At 38.8% G+C, this 17,313-nt stretch overlaps 1 protein-coding gene across 1 annotated transcript in view; it reads right to left on the bottom strand.

The window, feature by feature from the left end:
* Window positions 1-17,193, bottom strand: part of TM9SF3 (transmembrane 9 superfamily member 3) — a 69,016-nt gene extending 51,823 nt beyond the window's left edge. The window contains exons 1-2 of the mRNA XM_030334135.1: window positions 16,926-17,193; window positions 6,208-6,403 (exon numbers count right to left, since the gene is read on the bottom strand). Coding sequence (XP_030189995.1) covers window positions 6,208-6,403; window positions 16,926-17,024 — 295 coding nt within the window. The 5' untranslated portion in view covers window positions 17,025-17,193. The remainder of the gene's footprint in view (window positions 1-6,207; window positions 6,404-16,925) is intronic.
* Between the last annotated feature and the right edge of the window lie 120 nt (window positions 17,194-17,313).

The following is a 17,313-nucleotide window of genomic DNA, read 5'->3' as shown; positions in this document are numbered from 1 at the left end:
TCACAGTTAATCAATATATATATCGAAAGCATTATATTATATATTAAAGCATATATATATTAAAAGTATTGATTAACTGACCAAACTATCTGGAATGTAAACTGTACAATTTTTTCCTAGATGACTAATTGGCAACATATATCAAGATTTGCCTTTGGGGCTCCTGGGTGGCTCAATCAGTTGAGCATCCGACTCTTGATTTCAGCTCAGGTCATAATCCTGGGTCATGGGATTGAGACCCTTATGTTAGGCTCCGCACTGAGCGTGGAGCCTGCTTCAGATTCTCTCTCATCCCCCTCTCTGCCCCTCTCCCCTTCTCATATGATCTCTCTCTCTCTCTAAAACAAAAAGAAACAGAGAGAGAGAGAGAGAGAGAGAGAGAGAAAGGCCTTAAAAATGTTTATATCCTTTGATTCAGTAATTCTAAGAATTTACCTTAATAAAAGATTCAGAGACGCATTAAAATACTTAAGTGCTAGGGTAGCCAAATGCATTATTATTTCTAATAGAAAAAAAAAATCAAAAAAAGCAAGGAGGGGGGGCACCTGGATGGCTCAGTTGTTAGTGTGTCTTTCACTCAGGTCATGATCTAGCAGTTCGTGAATTTGAGCCCTATATCAGGCTCATTGCTGTCAGCACAGAGCCTACTTTGGATCTTCTGTCTCCCTCTCTCTCTGCCCCTTCCCCACTTGTGCTCTCTCAAAAATAAAACATTTAAAAAAAAAAAAAGCAAGCAAGGAAGAAAGAAAACAGAAAGGAAGGGAGGAAGAGAAGTAAAGGAAAAAAAGAAAGAAAACAATCAGAATACCTTATCATCGGGAAATGGGGAAAATTACAATATCCAAGTTATAGAATACAACATAAACACATTTTTAAAAAAGTAATTAACAGGGGCACCCAGGTGGCTCAGTTAGTTAAGCATCTGACTCTTGATCTCGGCTCAGGTCATGATCTCATAGTTCATGAGACTGAGCCCCAGGTCAGGCTCTGCACTGACTGTGTGGAACCTGCTTGAGATGCTCTCTCTGTGCCCCTCCCCCACTCACTTTTTTTTTCTCTCTCTCTCTCAAAATAAATATTAAAAAAAAGAAAAAAAAGAAGAGTAAAAACTATACATAACTTATTAACAGTAAGTTAAAAATATTATGTATCTGACACATAATAAACACTATATGTTGCACAATTTTTTGAAATCATATATATAACAGGAACCCAATTTTTTAAAATTCTAAATAATGTGGGTGAATGCAAAGAAAGAAAGATGGAAGAAAATGTTAATGATAATTATATCCAGGTGATTTTTTTTTATTTGCTTCTTTATATTTCTCTGTAGTTTCTCAATTTTGTACACCGATCCTATATCATTGTCAAAATCAGAAAAAAAATATACATACATTCTTTTGAAAAAAAAAAAAAAAAGATATCAATCTGGAGTAGAACAATGTTATCAATGGTTTGAAAAGGAACTTATAAAAAGCCCAGGCTATTCAAATTTGCAGTCAGCACAAGGTTTAAGGAATTGCTAACACGAAGAATTCAAAATACCTAAATACAAGATTCAGTACAAGATTCAAATTATTTGGTCTGGCTAAAACACTCTGGTTGAAACCAACAGGACAAAATATGGCATTAAGTTCCCAGACTTCCAATTAAACAAGGCAGATTAACCACAAATATGTGTCCTTTCCCTCCTGAAACTCCATTAAAATGTCAATAAAGGAATAAAAAGGATGTAGGTACACAAGGACAAAAAGAGGACAGTAAGATTTCAAAGCATTTTTGGAACACTGAAAATTAACAGAAGATGGTAAATGACTAACAAAGCAGAAGAAACCATAACAGAAGAAAGGGGGTTGGTGTCACAGAACACAAGAGACACTTGAGATTCTCAGGACTTGAAAGGCACCACACACGTCAAAAATTAGGGGACAGGATCTAGGGCTGAACACATAGAGGAACTGTATAAAAATATGTTTATGGAAGGCTTAGATGCCCAAGTTCCCTTTTCCACTCACCACAAAGCTAGATGAATAACCTCAATCCCCCCCTCCAGTAGACCAGAGGCACCTTCCCCTAGAGAACTCCAACAAAAAGGGTGCACAATTAGGGAGAGTAGAATCCACGGACTGAAAACAGGGTGGGGGGATTAACTTAAGTAAAAATCTTTAGGCAGAATGAAAGGACCTGCCACTTTTCCAGACTTTTCCCCAGTCTTTGGCAATCAGGCCCTTACCACCCAGAGAGGTATCCGGAAGGACATACTGCACTGTGGTTAAAAGCTCAAACTCTAGCCCTGCGTTCCCTAGGTTCAAATCCTTACCCTGCCACTTTGCATCTGTGAACCCTTGGACAAGTTACCCAACCTCTGGGCCCCAACCTCCTCATCTGAAAAACAAGGATATACACCTCATAACATTGAGGATGAAAACTGTCAAGACTGAGAATCACTGAATTAGAAATACATAAGACTCAGAGTAGCCTTTGGCATTTCCCTTTATCTGTAGTTCTCTTATCATTTCACTCTAGAGAAGCAAAAGAAATACTTATATTTCTTTTATAATTTCATCCCTCTGTTAAGTTGGGATATTCAAGAAAAAGAAAATTCAAAAGAAGATCAATAAAACAAATGGGAGGAAAGAATCCTCTAGAAGCCATCAATTTTTCAACAATATCCTTCATTATGCTGTAAGAATTCTCAAATGAGGGAGAAGGGGAGTGGACAGTGACCTCCCCTGGTTAGGAATTACTATTCCAGATCATCTAAAGATCATAGTAGAACCAATTATCATAAAGAACAGATAGGCACAGGGGTGCCTGGGTGGCTCAGTCCGTTAAGCATCCGACTTTGGCTCAGGTCATGATCTCACAGCTTGTGGGTTTGAGCCCCACGTCCGGCTCCGTGCTGACAGCTCAGAGACTAGAGCTTGCTTCCGATTCTATGTCTCCCTTTCTCTCTACACCTCCCCCACTCTCACTCTGTCTCTCTCTGTCTCTCTCTCTCTCTCAAAAATAAACATTTAAAACAAATTTATTTTAAAAGAACAGATAGGGAACGCCTGGGTGGCTCAGTTAAGCATCTGACTCTTGATTTTGGCTCAAGTCATGGTCTCATAATTCGTGAGATCAAACCCGACGTCAGGCTCTGCACTAATAGCACAGAGCCTGCTTGGGATTCTCTCTCTCCTATCTGCCCCTCCCCCACTCACAAGTGCTCTCTCTCTCTCTCTCTCTCTCAAAATAAATAAACTTAAAAAAAAAAAAAGAGCTTACAATGTCTTAATAGCTAAGGATGCAAGAGTGAACAAGAATGCCACTGTCCCTGCCCTAGCAGAACGAACTAAACTACTTAGCAAGCTAGTACAATAGTTTGAGGATAAATCAAACCCTATAATCAATAAACTAATTTAACATTTCATAATTGCTAATACAAAATTAAGTTGGAACTACAGACCCACACTATGTGTGATTAGTATTCCTATCAATGGCCATTTTTAAAATGTAAACTATGTATCAGGAACTTTGATAAATGCTGTACACAAACTACCTCATTTAAATCAAACAATTCTGTCAAGTAGATATCATTTCCTTCATTTCACAGATGAGGAAAATGAGATTCAAAGTGTAAGAATAACTTGTCCATGACTAAACAGGTAGGCAGAGGTGGCACTGGGATGCATCAAGTCTCTCTGACTCTAAAGCACATGTTTTCTCTATTCTGCAATGGCAGGGTTCCAAGAGGTACCCTCTAAAATCATAGGGTAATGCATTCAGGCCTGGTTCAAAGATACCCAACTTAATTCTGCCCTTCTATTTTTAATCTTATTTAAATGTTCTTGGTTTAGTATTTTGTCTAATGGTAGTATATTACATTATTAGGAGGAAAAAAAAAAGCTGTACATAAAATCTCAAGTGAGAGGCATCCTACATTAGACTTAAGACTGTCACTCGTTCCCTAAAGGTCAATTTAGTGACCTTTATGAGATAATACCAATTCATTTAACCTGGCAGAATCTACTAAATTTTTAAAAAGGCATGTATATTTATCTGTGTGTGCATGTGTGTGTGTGTGTATATATATATACAGTATTTTCTAGTTTTGAAATATTTCCAAAACTTTATGTTCTTATTTGAATACGCCTTTACAAGAACCTTTAAAAATCGAATACTTGAGAGATAAAAAGATTAACAATATAAATGTTTCTCTAATTCACATAGGGACAGAAGGCTCGAGTTTCCGTGGCATTATTAGTATGCCATGATACGCCTTGGGCAAATCATTTCATCTCTGGGCTTCACTAAGGGGAAATCAGATGACAATCTCTAAGGCGCATCCAACCTTTAAAATTCTATGACACTATAAATAACAACCAGGAAACCTAGTAAAACATTTCTCAAAGCATGATCAACTATGTCTTTGAACAGGGCAAGCAAAAGAGAAATCTAATCAGCATTTACTTTTTCATTGGGACCACTTAATTTAGCAGCTCCCTTAGCAGCACATCCGCCTGCGTTGGAGGTGCAGAGCTGAGAAGACTCCAAGGAACCGCCAACTCTCCGGGAATAACACCTGGCCAATCCTTGTGCTTTTCATCAAAAGGTGCTTAGTCCGAAAGGAAAATAAAGCCCACTTTTACAGCCCACGAAAACGTTCCCCTCTATCTAAACAATCTACCCATTTCAGCCTCAAGGAACGAATAAAAGAGGACAAGTGAAAATAGCTGAAAGATTACTCTTCTTTAGTAAACAGGGTGAGGACTTCAAAAAGTGATCAAATATGTCCACGGCAACAAAGCAGGACTCAGAGTTTTTGCCTATTCTCTCTCTCTGGTTCCTCCTTGGTACACTAGAAATGTGCACCAAATATGTAAAAGGAGAAAGTTATGTGAATAAATGTAGGATTGATGTTCTCAAAGATCCCACATGCCAGTCCAAGTTTTCTCCTTACTTGCAATTAAGTAGTTAAGTTGCCTGATTAAATTAAAACTCAAGCCTTAGGGCATGTTTACAATAATTTATAAAATTACAGGCAGGTCACTGTGGTTTAAATTTACAACTTAATTTTATAATTAAGCCCCAAACAACACAGTGTGGGGAAAGGGTGGGGAGAAGAATACAAATATGTACACCTATTTTCAACAATAACAAAAAATATTCTGAAAACAAGAATGAAATTTAACTAGTCAAAATTAAACATTATCTTTAAAAATCTCAATTCACATCCGTTTCTCAAAAGTGCAAAAATAGCAGCAATTACGGTTCATTTTACACTTGTAGACAATGAAGTCACAATTAGAGTAAAGAGCTTCAGTAAAATCAATGCAGTAAAAAACAGGATTAAAATTCAGAGTTCCTGATTACAAGATCCAAGCTCTATTCAAAAATCAGGACACCTAATCAAAGATCCTGTAAAAACTCAATTACTCAAGCTTCTGTTCACTGGGTTAAAAATGTCTATGCAGGAGAAAATATACTCTCTGGCTAATTTCACAGAGAAAAATTAGAAGTTTAAACACTTTAAACTCAAAGGGCCTGATAAAATAGATACCTGCATAATAAATAGATAAGGATTTTTTTCCAATTTTAACAAGTCTTTGACCTAAAATTTAAAACCACACTATCTTACAAGAATTGAAAGAGTAAATTAACACCCACTGATAAATACATTCTGAGCCAATGGTACAGGTCTGAATTTGAGGCTTTACACAGAATTTTAAATATCCATATACCCATGACATTCCTGCACCTCCAGAAATTATGAAATCTCCTGACAGCCTTCCCTAACCACATATGTCCAATAACTAGAAGGTTTACTAGAAATCACTTTTCAGGAAGAAATAGGTTAGGGAAATAAAATTTTAACAAATATTTACTTTATTATTTTACAAATATTCAAAATAAACCTTTGTTACTTACTAACATACTTTTCTCAATGTAACTTAACTTACAGATTAAAACATTTTTTAGAGTTTAAAGCAGTGGTTCTCTAAGGTCAATCAGCAATGTCTGATGACAGGCTGGACTGTCACAACTGGAAGGTGCTACTGGCACTTACTGGGTAGAAGCCAAGAACTTTGCTAAACATCCTACAAAGTACAGGACAGCCCCCCACAAAAAAGAATATCTGGCCCCAATGTCAATAGTGTCAAAACTGAGAAACCCTAGTCTATAATCTGACTTGTACTATAAGGACTATTAAGGTTTACTTACCTTTGAATTTAATATCCAGACCACTAAATTCCAATTCAACTCCTTGAAGTGCTTCTCCCAGAGTTTCATGGTAATGACTGATACTTTTTTTTGACCCCACACAAAATGGAAGTGAAAAGTACTTATATGTCTCTTGGCGATTATGGTAGGGCCCAACAGTATTCATCCATAAGACAACTTCCTCTTTATCATGATACTGAAACAAACAAACAAAAAAAAACCAAATTATAAATTTTTTAATCTAATTTAAATTAAGGGAGTATTTGTTATATGATCTAAACAAAAGTGTACTGTGTTTGGGAAGCTATAAAATACTGGAGGTTTATTTTATTTTAATCTGATGATCAATGTCCATACCTTACAAAGACACTTGTTGAATTTTAAAATTATATCTTCTGATTGTGATCTCAGGCAGATCCATCTTTTCTAAACTTTGTTTTACAGAAGGTATTGTTTAAACAAAGTCCAATAGCACATAAGAGTTCAACAGCACATCAAATAATGGTGAACGCAGAACCAGTATTATTCACCATGCTAACACGGACAAGGAAGGAGGAAAGAAAATCAATAGCTTACCCAGAAACTCATGCTAATCATTAGAAACTAAAAAATCTAATGTTGCCAGCAAGCGCAAATAAAATTTCATCTCCTTTCTGATCTTTTCCATGGCCATTGGTCAAGGTACTAGAAATGACTAAACAAGAGGAAGAGAAACCCATGCTATGGAAATCTCCACAGTCCACTCAAGCCATCATTCTATCTTCCCCCTTTACTAGCCTGAAAGACATGTACTGTAGCATACTTCTTTGGATAAGTAACAATGATTCTCGCCATCAGTAAATACCATCTGTAGCTAAATCTGGAGTGTGGTCCAATGACTGTGGGTAGGTGACTCCACCTTTCCAGGGTCCAATTGGGGAATGTGCCAAAGATTTCTAAAATCTTAAGTTTAAAATTCCAATGATTCTATGAAAAGCAATTACCCATAGCAACATAAACTGAAGACAAGATAGGATACAATTTAAGACAACTAACAGTGCAGACATTAAATCACTGATCAATTATTTACCGAGTGCCTGCTACATCCAATAATTGTGTTTATAGCTGAGGATACAGCTGTTAACAAGACAGGTTCCCTGCCCTACTGGAGCTCAGAGCCTAAAGGGAAAGATGGACACTGAACAAGTAATTATAATAAAGTAGAGTGCTAAGGAGCATGTACTAGAGAAAGCTAACCAACTAACCAACTACCAAATTCTTACCTCTAAAACTAATATAAAAACATTTTTTTAATCAAAATCCAACCTCTCCAAAAACAAACTCATGCCACCCAAATCTACCCTTTCATCTTTGTTTTTCTAATGGTATCACCATTCACTCGCACATGGAAACTCAAACCCCAAGTCTCTCTGCATTCCAAAACCACACTGACTTGTCTACTCTTACCCAAAGCATCTACATCTTCCTTTTGATTCACACCACCAGCATCCTAGGAGTTAGATATAATCACCTCATCTTCAAATATAATAAAGGTCTCAATGTCATATAAAACATCGTTTAGGTCATTAAGAAAATAATAAACTATCTTATTTTTTGAATACATGAGACACGTACCAAGCATAGTGTTAGGTGTTAAGGACACACAGTTGACCCTTGAACAATGCAGGGTTAGGGTCACCAACCCATCATGCAGTCAAAAATCCATACGTAACTTTTGACTACCCCAAAACTTAACTGCGAATAGCCTTGTTGATCAGAAGCCTTACCAACAACATAAACAATCGATTAACACATTTTTGTATGTTATATGTATTATATACTGTATTCTTACAATAAAGTAAGTTAGAGAAGAGAAAATGTTAAGAAAATTGTAAGGAAGACAAAGTACATTTGTCATACTGCACTGTATTTACGGAAAAAAATCTGCATGTAAGCAGAACTACGCAGTTCAAACCTGTGTTGTTCAAGGGTCAATGTACAGATAAATAAAATACTGTCCTTTCCGTTAAGTTCACAATCTATAGTGGAAGACAAGTAAATGATTAATGATGAAGAAATAGCGTTAAAACTAAGGTAATAAAGGGCTATCATAGCAGCAACAAAGGAATCATTAATTCTGCTTTGGCAGAGAAGAAAATTCTCTAACAATATAGAAAATCATAAACCATTTCAAGTGAACTCAGAAAAACAACTATAGATAATCTTCACGTATGAAGGAAGGAATCAAAGGTCTGAATATATCCATACATCCCCATTCAGCTGACAAAGCTATTACACCACCACTCTTCATCTGATGCTCATGGTCACACAGCACTAATCAATCAAGGCACTCCTTTACAGAGACGGTTATAGCATAAGAATTCTCAAAACAGTGCGCTAAACCAATCAATGATCAACTGACCATAGCTGGTATTAGAATTGAAACCTGCTCACTTGGCAGAAACCTCTCTGCATAGTATAATCTACACAAAAAGTATTTAATAAATACAACGGGAAAACAATGAAAAAAAACACAGAAAAAATGCTGAAATGTAAAGTTCATTAGCAACTTACTAAAAAAAAGTTTGAAGTATGCGTACTGACTGATATGTGCACTGATTGCAATAGTTCCCTTTTAGAGAAAAAGGGAAGGTAACAAAATACATCTATTTAAGATTAGAATGCTGAACAAGAGGACCTATCAATGAGGACCTTGTCATTAATCCTGCCGAGTCTGCAGAAATGTTTAAATGTTACTTGGGAAAATAAGCACAAAAATATTTTTTCTATCAATTCCAATACTCATAATTCCTTTAAAAATAGACAAAAATTTGAACTTAAATACTTATTTAAAAAGGGCATTCTTTTTTTTATACAAACTGAAACATAAAATAACTGAAGGGTCACAGCGTGTGTTCAACGACACATTCCGAAGTCACTTATTTTAATCATTCATGAAACCTGAATGGGGCAGTACAGTTGTGGCCACATGATGGAAATTGCACTGTAACAAAACGTACACCGTTCTGTAACCCTTCTGGGAAGAGGACTGAAATAATAATTAGAAATATATATAGATGTGTAATATATACACACCTTCACACACACACATACGGGGGGTGTGGTTAGGCTAAAGATTAATGCAAAAATGCTTCTTTTCCTTTACATCACTCCTTATGCAGACCATGATCAATATAATTAACTTAATTAAAATGTTACTTTTCTTTGCAGTTCTTGATTACCCCTGAGAGTAAGTGCTCCCAAGACAAGGTCAAGACAAGAGTTCTTTTTCAAGAGAGAAAATGTGCCTTAAAAATATCTTGAAATTAGAAACTATCAAAAGGAAGACTTTACACAATGTTTTTTAAGAGAAAAAACACTTTTCCTTTCCCTAAAGCTGCTGAGAAAGTCCCTGAGCTACGCCAATCCATGAGCAGAAAGCAACAGAGGGAAGGCTCTTCTCTCTACTCTGGCCAAAAGGCTAACCTAATTCACTTTCAAAACATTCCATGAAGTCCTAGCAAGCTCATTTTAAATCCTTTCTTTGGAAAAACTATGAGTAGGCCAATGACACTGAGAAAGACAGAGATTTGCAACTTACCTGCTGAGTGTAACCAGGAGAAGGGGAGAAAAAGCAAGGAAGCATAGCAGGGGACCAGGGGACCCTTAAGCATGGCAGCAGTAGTCCCTTCTGTGAGGCCTACCTGGGAAGTAGCCAAGCGAGAGGAGGCCAATCCAGACCACCTGCATTCTTCACCTCACCGTTCTATTCATTTTCCAGTTCTCGGAAGAGTTTCAGTTATACTAAATTTCTGACCCATCCCCTCCAGCCCAAATGGTTTATAATATTGTCTTCCCTTCCTTTTCTTCTCCACCTTGTTTCTCATGCCATTCCCCCAAATCTATAATGCCCTCCTTCTCTCCACTTTGTCAATTTCTACTTATCCTTCAAAACTACTCAAATCCTTTCTCAAACCCTCTAATCTTCAGCTAAAGCCTTAACAGATCAATCCCTAACATGATCTCACCATCTTTTCTGATTGTATTAGCTAACACTTATTAAGCACATACTCTGTGCTAGGCAAACTAAAGTCTTTACATGAATATTTAATCCTCTCAAAATTTTATTAAAACAGATGCTTTTATTTTCCCCATTAAAAAAATTTTTTTACTGTTTATTTTATTTTTGAGAGAGAGACAGAGCGTGAGTGGGGGTGGGAGGGGGGGCAGAGAGAGGGGGAGACACAGAGCTCCTTCAGGCTCTGAGATGTCAGCACAGAGCACAACGTGGGGCTCGAACCCACAAACCGTGAGATCATGACTTGAGCCGATGTCGGATACCCAACTGACTGACCCAGAAAGATGCCCCTATTTTCCCCATTTTACACATTAAAATAGAGAACAAAGATGTTAAATAATTTGTCCAACATCATATAACTAATTAGTATCACATTTACAAGTTTAGGACTACACTTTTGCTAATCCCAAGTCAGTTTCATTAACTAAAGAGCAAAAACTAAATGAAGAAAATATGATAAAAATACAGCTGTACAAAGCAACTAAAGCCAGTTACTGAATACTGAACAACTTTTCCATTTGAACCTTTAATCTGCCTTAAAGAAGAAAACCTTCCTAAGAAGTGACTTGTGTTCTAATTTCAAAAGGCCTGACCTTTATTCTCAAGATGTCACCAATGTTAGGCCTCTCTTAAATACTGTTTATGTGCTGGGAAAGGAGAGACACAGAAGTTTTTCTCCTTGATAGAAATCATGAATTAATTTTTCTTAGGAAGAACACTTTAGGAGATAGTGTTACTGATGTACTCATGTAAAATCTGAATAAAGAAATGATACTTTGGGGGCGTCTGGGTGGCTCAGTCGGTTAAGCATCCGACTTCAGCTCAGGTCACGATCTCATGGTTTGTGGGTTCGAGCCCCATGTCGGGCTCTGTGCTGACAGCTTGGAGCCTGGAGCCTGCTTTGGATTCTGTGTCTCCCTCTCTCTCTGCCCCTCCCCTGCTCACGCTCTGTCTCTCTCTGTCTCAAAAATAAAATAAACATTAAAAAAAAAGAAGAGAGAATTTATACATACAGGAGAAGGACTAAGGGCTGAGAATAAGCACCCAAATGCCACCACTTCCATGGGATGAGGTAAAATATACAATGTTTGCTTTCTTTTTTTTTAGATTGAAGTAGAGATTTGGGGAAGATTTTTTCCACTCTTTATATATTATTTTAAAGCATTGCATATTCAAGAACAGGAATCTGAGTATGACCCACACCCAGATAAAATTAATAAAAGCATAAACTTTGCACCATTCTTCAGGTAAATTCACTTAAGTGCCTTAAGTGATATGAGAAGAAATTGTGGTTGAGCCAACTAAGTAGCCAAATTTCTGAGATGGAGTATTCTAGTAATGTATTTCATTGAGTTTGTATATATACTATGCACACTCTTTATTATACATATATATGTATAATATATGCATATTACACATGTTTGCTTTAAAATACGTATCACAGTGGGGTGCCTGGCTGGTTCAGTCAGAAGAGCACGAGACCCTTGATCTCGGGATCGTGAGTTCGAGCCCCACGCTGGATATAGAGATTACTTAAATTAAAAAAAAAAAAAAAAAAAAACTTAAAAAAAATTTGAAATACATATCTGAGAATGCAAAATTTAGTTCTCAAAGTGTTTCAGAAATCGTAATTTTGATGTCTTTTATTTATTTAAAACACACATCAGATTCTTAATATAAATAAATATAATTATAAAATATAGAAATAGATTTTTAGATAATCTCTTGAGATAACTGTGCTCTCTATCTCCCTCTCTCTCAAAATAGCTTTGTACCTAAATAAACTTTTAGTCTACCACAGAGTACAGCCGAAAATAGGACAATGAATTATGGCATTCCTAAAACTAGATCTATATTAAAGCACTCACAAATTCACCTGCAGTAAAGTTTATTCTCTTTATAAATCTTCAAAGAAGTTTTAAGAGTTCCCAAACTCCCAACAGAGACAAAGACAAGAAGCTGCCATTTGACAAAGTAAAGCAACCAAACAATTTCTGAAATCACTCGGTGGTGTGCTAAGTGTTTATAGCAGAGGCTGAGTGTATGCTACCCTAGGTACAGATTGGGCCCTTTTAACATCACCTACCAGAGGTACAATGGGCCACAAAGAAATGCGATTTTAGATTAGTTAGGGCCACTAAGTCATAACAGCATCCCAAAGACCATGCATCCTACATGAACAATGGTCTGGATTTGTTCGCTGTGCTTTAAGCAATGGGTTTCATGCTTCCAACACTGCATATTTCTTGTCTCTAGCAGCTCCCTCATCATTCAAGTCACTCAACAAGCACTGATTAAATGCCACTGTGCCAAGCACAGAGCCTGGGTATGTAACAGACAACAAACTAAAACAAAAACAAAAAACCTGACTTTGTGATCCTGAGGAAACAGAACCCATAAAATCTCAAGGCTATAGTATAAACCATAAAATGCATTGAGATTCTTGTGCCTTTCATTATTGGTTTTTGGTGCTGACATCTTTACATATTATTCCTGTGGAAATTTTACTTACAAGATAGGTAGAAAAAGGAAGAACTAGAGAGTCACTAGGCCTCTTCAGGCCTTAGGAAAATGAGTGTGTTGGATTAAATGATCTCAAATCTTTCCAGTTCTAAAATTCTGGTTCGCAATCTGAAATATTTTTAACAGAGTCCTTGGGAATCTGGGGAGACATGGTACTCTAACTATAGACCTTTCCAAGTCCTCTTGGTTTCAGAAAACAAAATAAGCACAAACCACACCTTATACATCCTTCACTCACTCTGAAAAGTCCTTTTTATAATCCTTGAATCACATATTAAGTGCCTTTCAGGGAAGTGTTCTTTAATTTTTTATTCCAAACAGTATGCGCTGCATATATGATTCAACTTTAGAAAACTGAAAGGACACATCTTTATATATTCTAGATGTGTACATACTTTAGAAGTCAACAGCACATTTCCTTCACATTATTCTTATGAGAATATTAAAAGGACTCTGCATAAATAAGCACTTAAAAAATAACATGACAAATAGTCAGCTGAATCCTAATTTAGTAGGTAAAACAAGAGAAATAAGAGGCTTTGTGAAACTATATAAACTAGTTACCCCTTCCTAAGACCAGCTATATAACTAGTGGGGCCCAGTACAAAATAAAAATGCAGGTCTCCTTGTTCAAAACTTATTAAGGGGTGCCTGGCTGGCTCAGTTGGTGGAACATGTGACTCTTAATCTTGGGGTCGTGAGTTGCAGCCCCATGTTGGATGTAGAGATTGCTTTAAAAAAATTATTAAAAATTTCTAGATGGTGGGGCATCTGGGTAGCTCGGTTGGGTAAGCATCCAACTCTTGATTTCAGCTCAGATCATGATCTCATGGTTTTTGAGTTTAAGCTTCGCATCAGGCTCTGCGCTGACAGCGAGGAGCCTGCTTGGGATTCTCTTCCTCTCTGCCCCACCTGTGCGTGCATGCGTATGCGCGTGCATTTTCGCACTTTCTATCAAAAATAAATAGGGGCACCTGGGTGGCTCAGTCGGTTGTCTAACCGGCTTGGGTCAGGATCTCACAGGTCGTGAGTTCGAGCCCCCCCCATCCGGCTCTGTGCTGACAGCTCAGAGCCTGGAGCCTGCTTCAAATTCTGTGTCTCCCTCTCTGTCTCTCTCTGTCTCTCTCTCAAAAGTTAAAAATAAACTTTAATAAAAATAAATAAAACACTTAGGGTTTTTTTTTTCATTTTTTAAAAATATCTATTCATTTATTTTGAGAGCAAACGCATGCCTGAGCAGGGGAGGAGCAGAGAGAGGGAAAGAGAGAATCCCAAACAGGCTCCAAGCTGTCAGCGCAGAACCCAACGTGGGGCTCAATCCCACGAATGTGAAATCATGACCTGAGCCAAAATCAAGAATCGGATGCTCAACCAAATGAGGCACCCAGGCACCCCAAATAAATATTTTTTAAAAATTTCTGGATAGTAACGGCAGAGCATCAAAGCAAGCACAGTATCCACATGCTTGCACAAGTTACTGGCTGCACAGGTCAAATGCGCGTTAAGGGGACCTTATCTCTCTTTAATGCTAAGCAAACATCTCCTCAGTAACAACCCATTGTGGAGTTAGACTTACACAAAAATTTCTTTAAGCAGCTAAAACTACTATCAATACAGACAACTACTCAATTTAATACCAAGTGTCTGTCCTATTTTTAGGATAAAGGGCTGCAGAGTATATCCCATAATACTGTAGAGGATGATTAATTTACACTGCCTGAGCTAAAATCCTACCTCCATCCCCACTGGCTGTGTGGTCTCAGACAAGTAACTTAAACTCTCTGATGCTGGTATACTCATCTATAAAAAGGGTATAATAGGATCTTCCTCACATGATTATTTATATTTAAAGTAAGAGTTAATATACGTAAAGTACTTAAAATAGTGCCTCACACATTGTTGCCACAAACGTCCTATTAATTATTATTCCTACCTGGAAATTGTCTTCACAGAAAGTTAACCTAAAGGGCAAACTTTAACTTCTGAAAATTGCTCTTTAATTAATAATTCAATCCCACAAGTTTTTATTACACAGCTACTCAGCAACCTTCCCTTGGCAATTTTTCTCTTCCTTCAGTATCATTCTCTTACTACCTACTTCTGCCTTCTTGGTGGGAAAAAAAATTCACTTGACTATAAGTTTTTCCGTATTTTTATCTGGTTAAGGTGAATGACCAGTTTCAAGAAATATTTTCAAGAAACTTAAGAAAAATAAAAATTTTGGCTAATAGCCAAAAAAAGAGAGACACTTATCTAAATTCTATACTTATAGCTTAATGCTAGTCTTCCTATAACCTTTTTGCTTTTTAAATAATGTATATTAATAACAGGTAACCAAGTGAGACCAATTCAATGTAGATATGAATAAAATGAAGTAGATTCTAAATTTTTTGTCCAGCAATTATTTCACACATACTATGTCCTCTCAAAAACCTTTTCTCATATATTTTATATTCAATTACTGGCATAAAAAATTGAATTCTCCGCAATGAAATTTCAATGAAATTTGTATTTGCATTTTAAATCTGCAAATTAAACTCAGGCCTTTTTATATACCTCCAATTGGTGAAATTTTAATTAAGTTTTCCCTATTTATAGCAGTTTATATAAAACACAAGATCAAAAAGGAGGATACTCTTCTTAAATTTGTATGCCTGTACCATGGAACTATAGTTAAGAGAGAGTTGTGAGTTTTATTTGGTAACTTTCCTTAAGTGTTCAAAAAATTGGAAAAATATTAGTGACAGTACAATTGACTAAAAGGATGCCCACTGCAAATGAACAGTTCTTACACTTCAATGTTACCTGACAGAGAAAATGACAGGAAACAGTTTTTCAATTTAACTGTTTAAACTGTGAACAAAATTATCTTAAGGTGAAGTCACAAATAAAACACAAAAACATGTCAATGATTTCAGATGTGGGTCTCTAAAAAAAAAAAAAATACAGGAAGTTTCTGGCTGTGACTGAAGGTAAAACAGCCAAAAGCTTAGCGCTTTCATTAGCTAAATTAAAAGCTCAGCCAATCCAGCAACTAGAGAAAAGAAGTGTGGTTAATTACAAATAAAATCTAAAGGACGGTCCACTGAATATTTAAGAATGATTGCTTCACTTCCTCACTTATCAGAAATGACAGAAGATTCCCCCCAAATCTTTCAGATTTAGAACATACACAACCTCTCACGCAAAATCATGTCATTACTGAGTTACAGAATTTAAAAAAAAAAAAAAATTACTCCCTAAGCAACATCTCTAGTTACAAGACTTCCTGCGTGGCTCACAGCTACCACTCTGAAAACCATCGAGTTACAGCCCTAAGTGAAAGTCACTTTTAGAGTCGTTAACATCCACGCTTTGATGTGAAAAAGCCAGTTAAATAAACAGCCAACCAATTTTAAGCCAAATGCAAAAGGGACTATCCCCGGCCTACAGGAAGCACGGGGAACGCAAGACCCTTACAGCCAGAAGCTGCCTGGAGACCACCGGGATGGGAGCCTCATCGAGGGGCTAGAAGGGTGAGCAGAAAGTTACAAGAAAGGTCCAGAACTGAGTGCGTGTAGCCTGAGTGCCCGCGTGTACACGTGTAACCTGCTCTTCACCCCAAGTTTATCAATGCTGTCCCCACGCCAGGGTTTTTCATCCGGTTTGGGCAGGAGAGAAAATAAAGGCTGGTGAGGACCATAAAAGTGGTGGATATTTCCTGGTCGGTGTATGACGGGTAATCGTAACGCATCCATCTTCCGCTGTGTCGCAGACCCCAGTAGCCAGAGCACAGCTCCCCTCCCTGGGGGCACCAGCCCCGAGCCCTGCAGCCCGCGCCCCTCCCCGGGAAAGTGAGCGCCGACCCTCACCACGCTCCCTCCCAGACCCCCAGACCTCAGAGCTTGGCGCCATTTAGGTGCGGGTAGGGGAAGGAGGCCCAGGCACTCGGGAACGGAGTCTTGCCCGGGAAGCGCACACAAACGCCTCCTCCCAGCTCCCGGGGTTCCTGCTCCACCAGGCCCAACCGGAAGGCGCCCTCGGCGGCCGCGGAGCTCCGCCGGGCCGCCCAGCCCTCCAGGCCGCGCCGAGCCGGACGGGGCGGCGGGTCGGGTCGGCGGGCCGAGGGCGGCCGCGCCGGCCGGGGGCCCCCTCTCACCGTGTGCTCGTGCTCGTCCGCCCGGGCCCGGGGCAGCAACAGCAGCAGCAACAGCGCGGCGGCCGCCGCCACGCCGGGAGCGCCCGGCAGCGGCCTCATCCTCCGCGCTCCCACCGGCCCGGCGCCGGCCCACCGACTCCTCCTCCGCCGCCGCCGCCGCCTCCGCCTTCGCCGCGGCCGATTAGCATCCACGGGGCGCGGACAGACGCACGGGGCCCGGGCCCAGCCGCTGGCTCCTCCGCGCCGCCGCCGTCACCGCCCGCTCCCGAGCCTCCCCCGCCCCCCGGCGCCTCTCAGCCTCTTCCTCTGACTCAGCCACGTCATCCGGCCACCCCGGCACACGCCGGAAGTGCCTCGCGACGCGGGGCCGCAACCGCTGCCGGGCGCC

Source organism: Lynx canadensis, chromosome D2 (genome assembly GCF_007474595.2).
Source record: "Lynx canadensis isolate LIC74 chromosome D2, mLynCan4.pri.v2, whole genome shotgun sequence".
NCBI classification, from domain to species: Eukaryota; Metazoa; Chordata; class Mammalia; order Carnivora; family Felidae; genus Lynx; species Lynx canadensis.
Note: the sequence above shows the minus strand (reverse complement) of the source record. Positions and strands in the feature narration are given on the sequence as shown.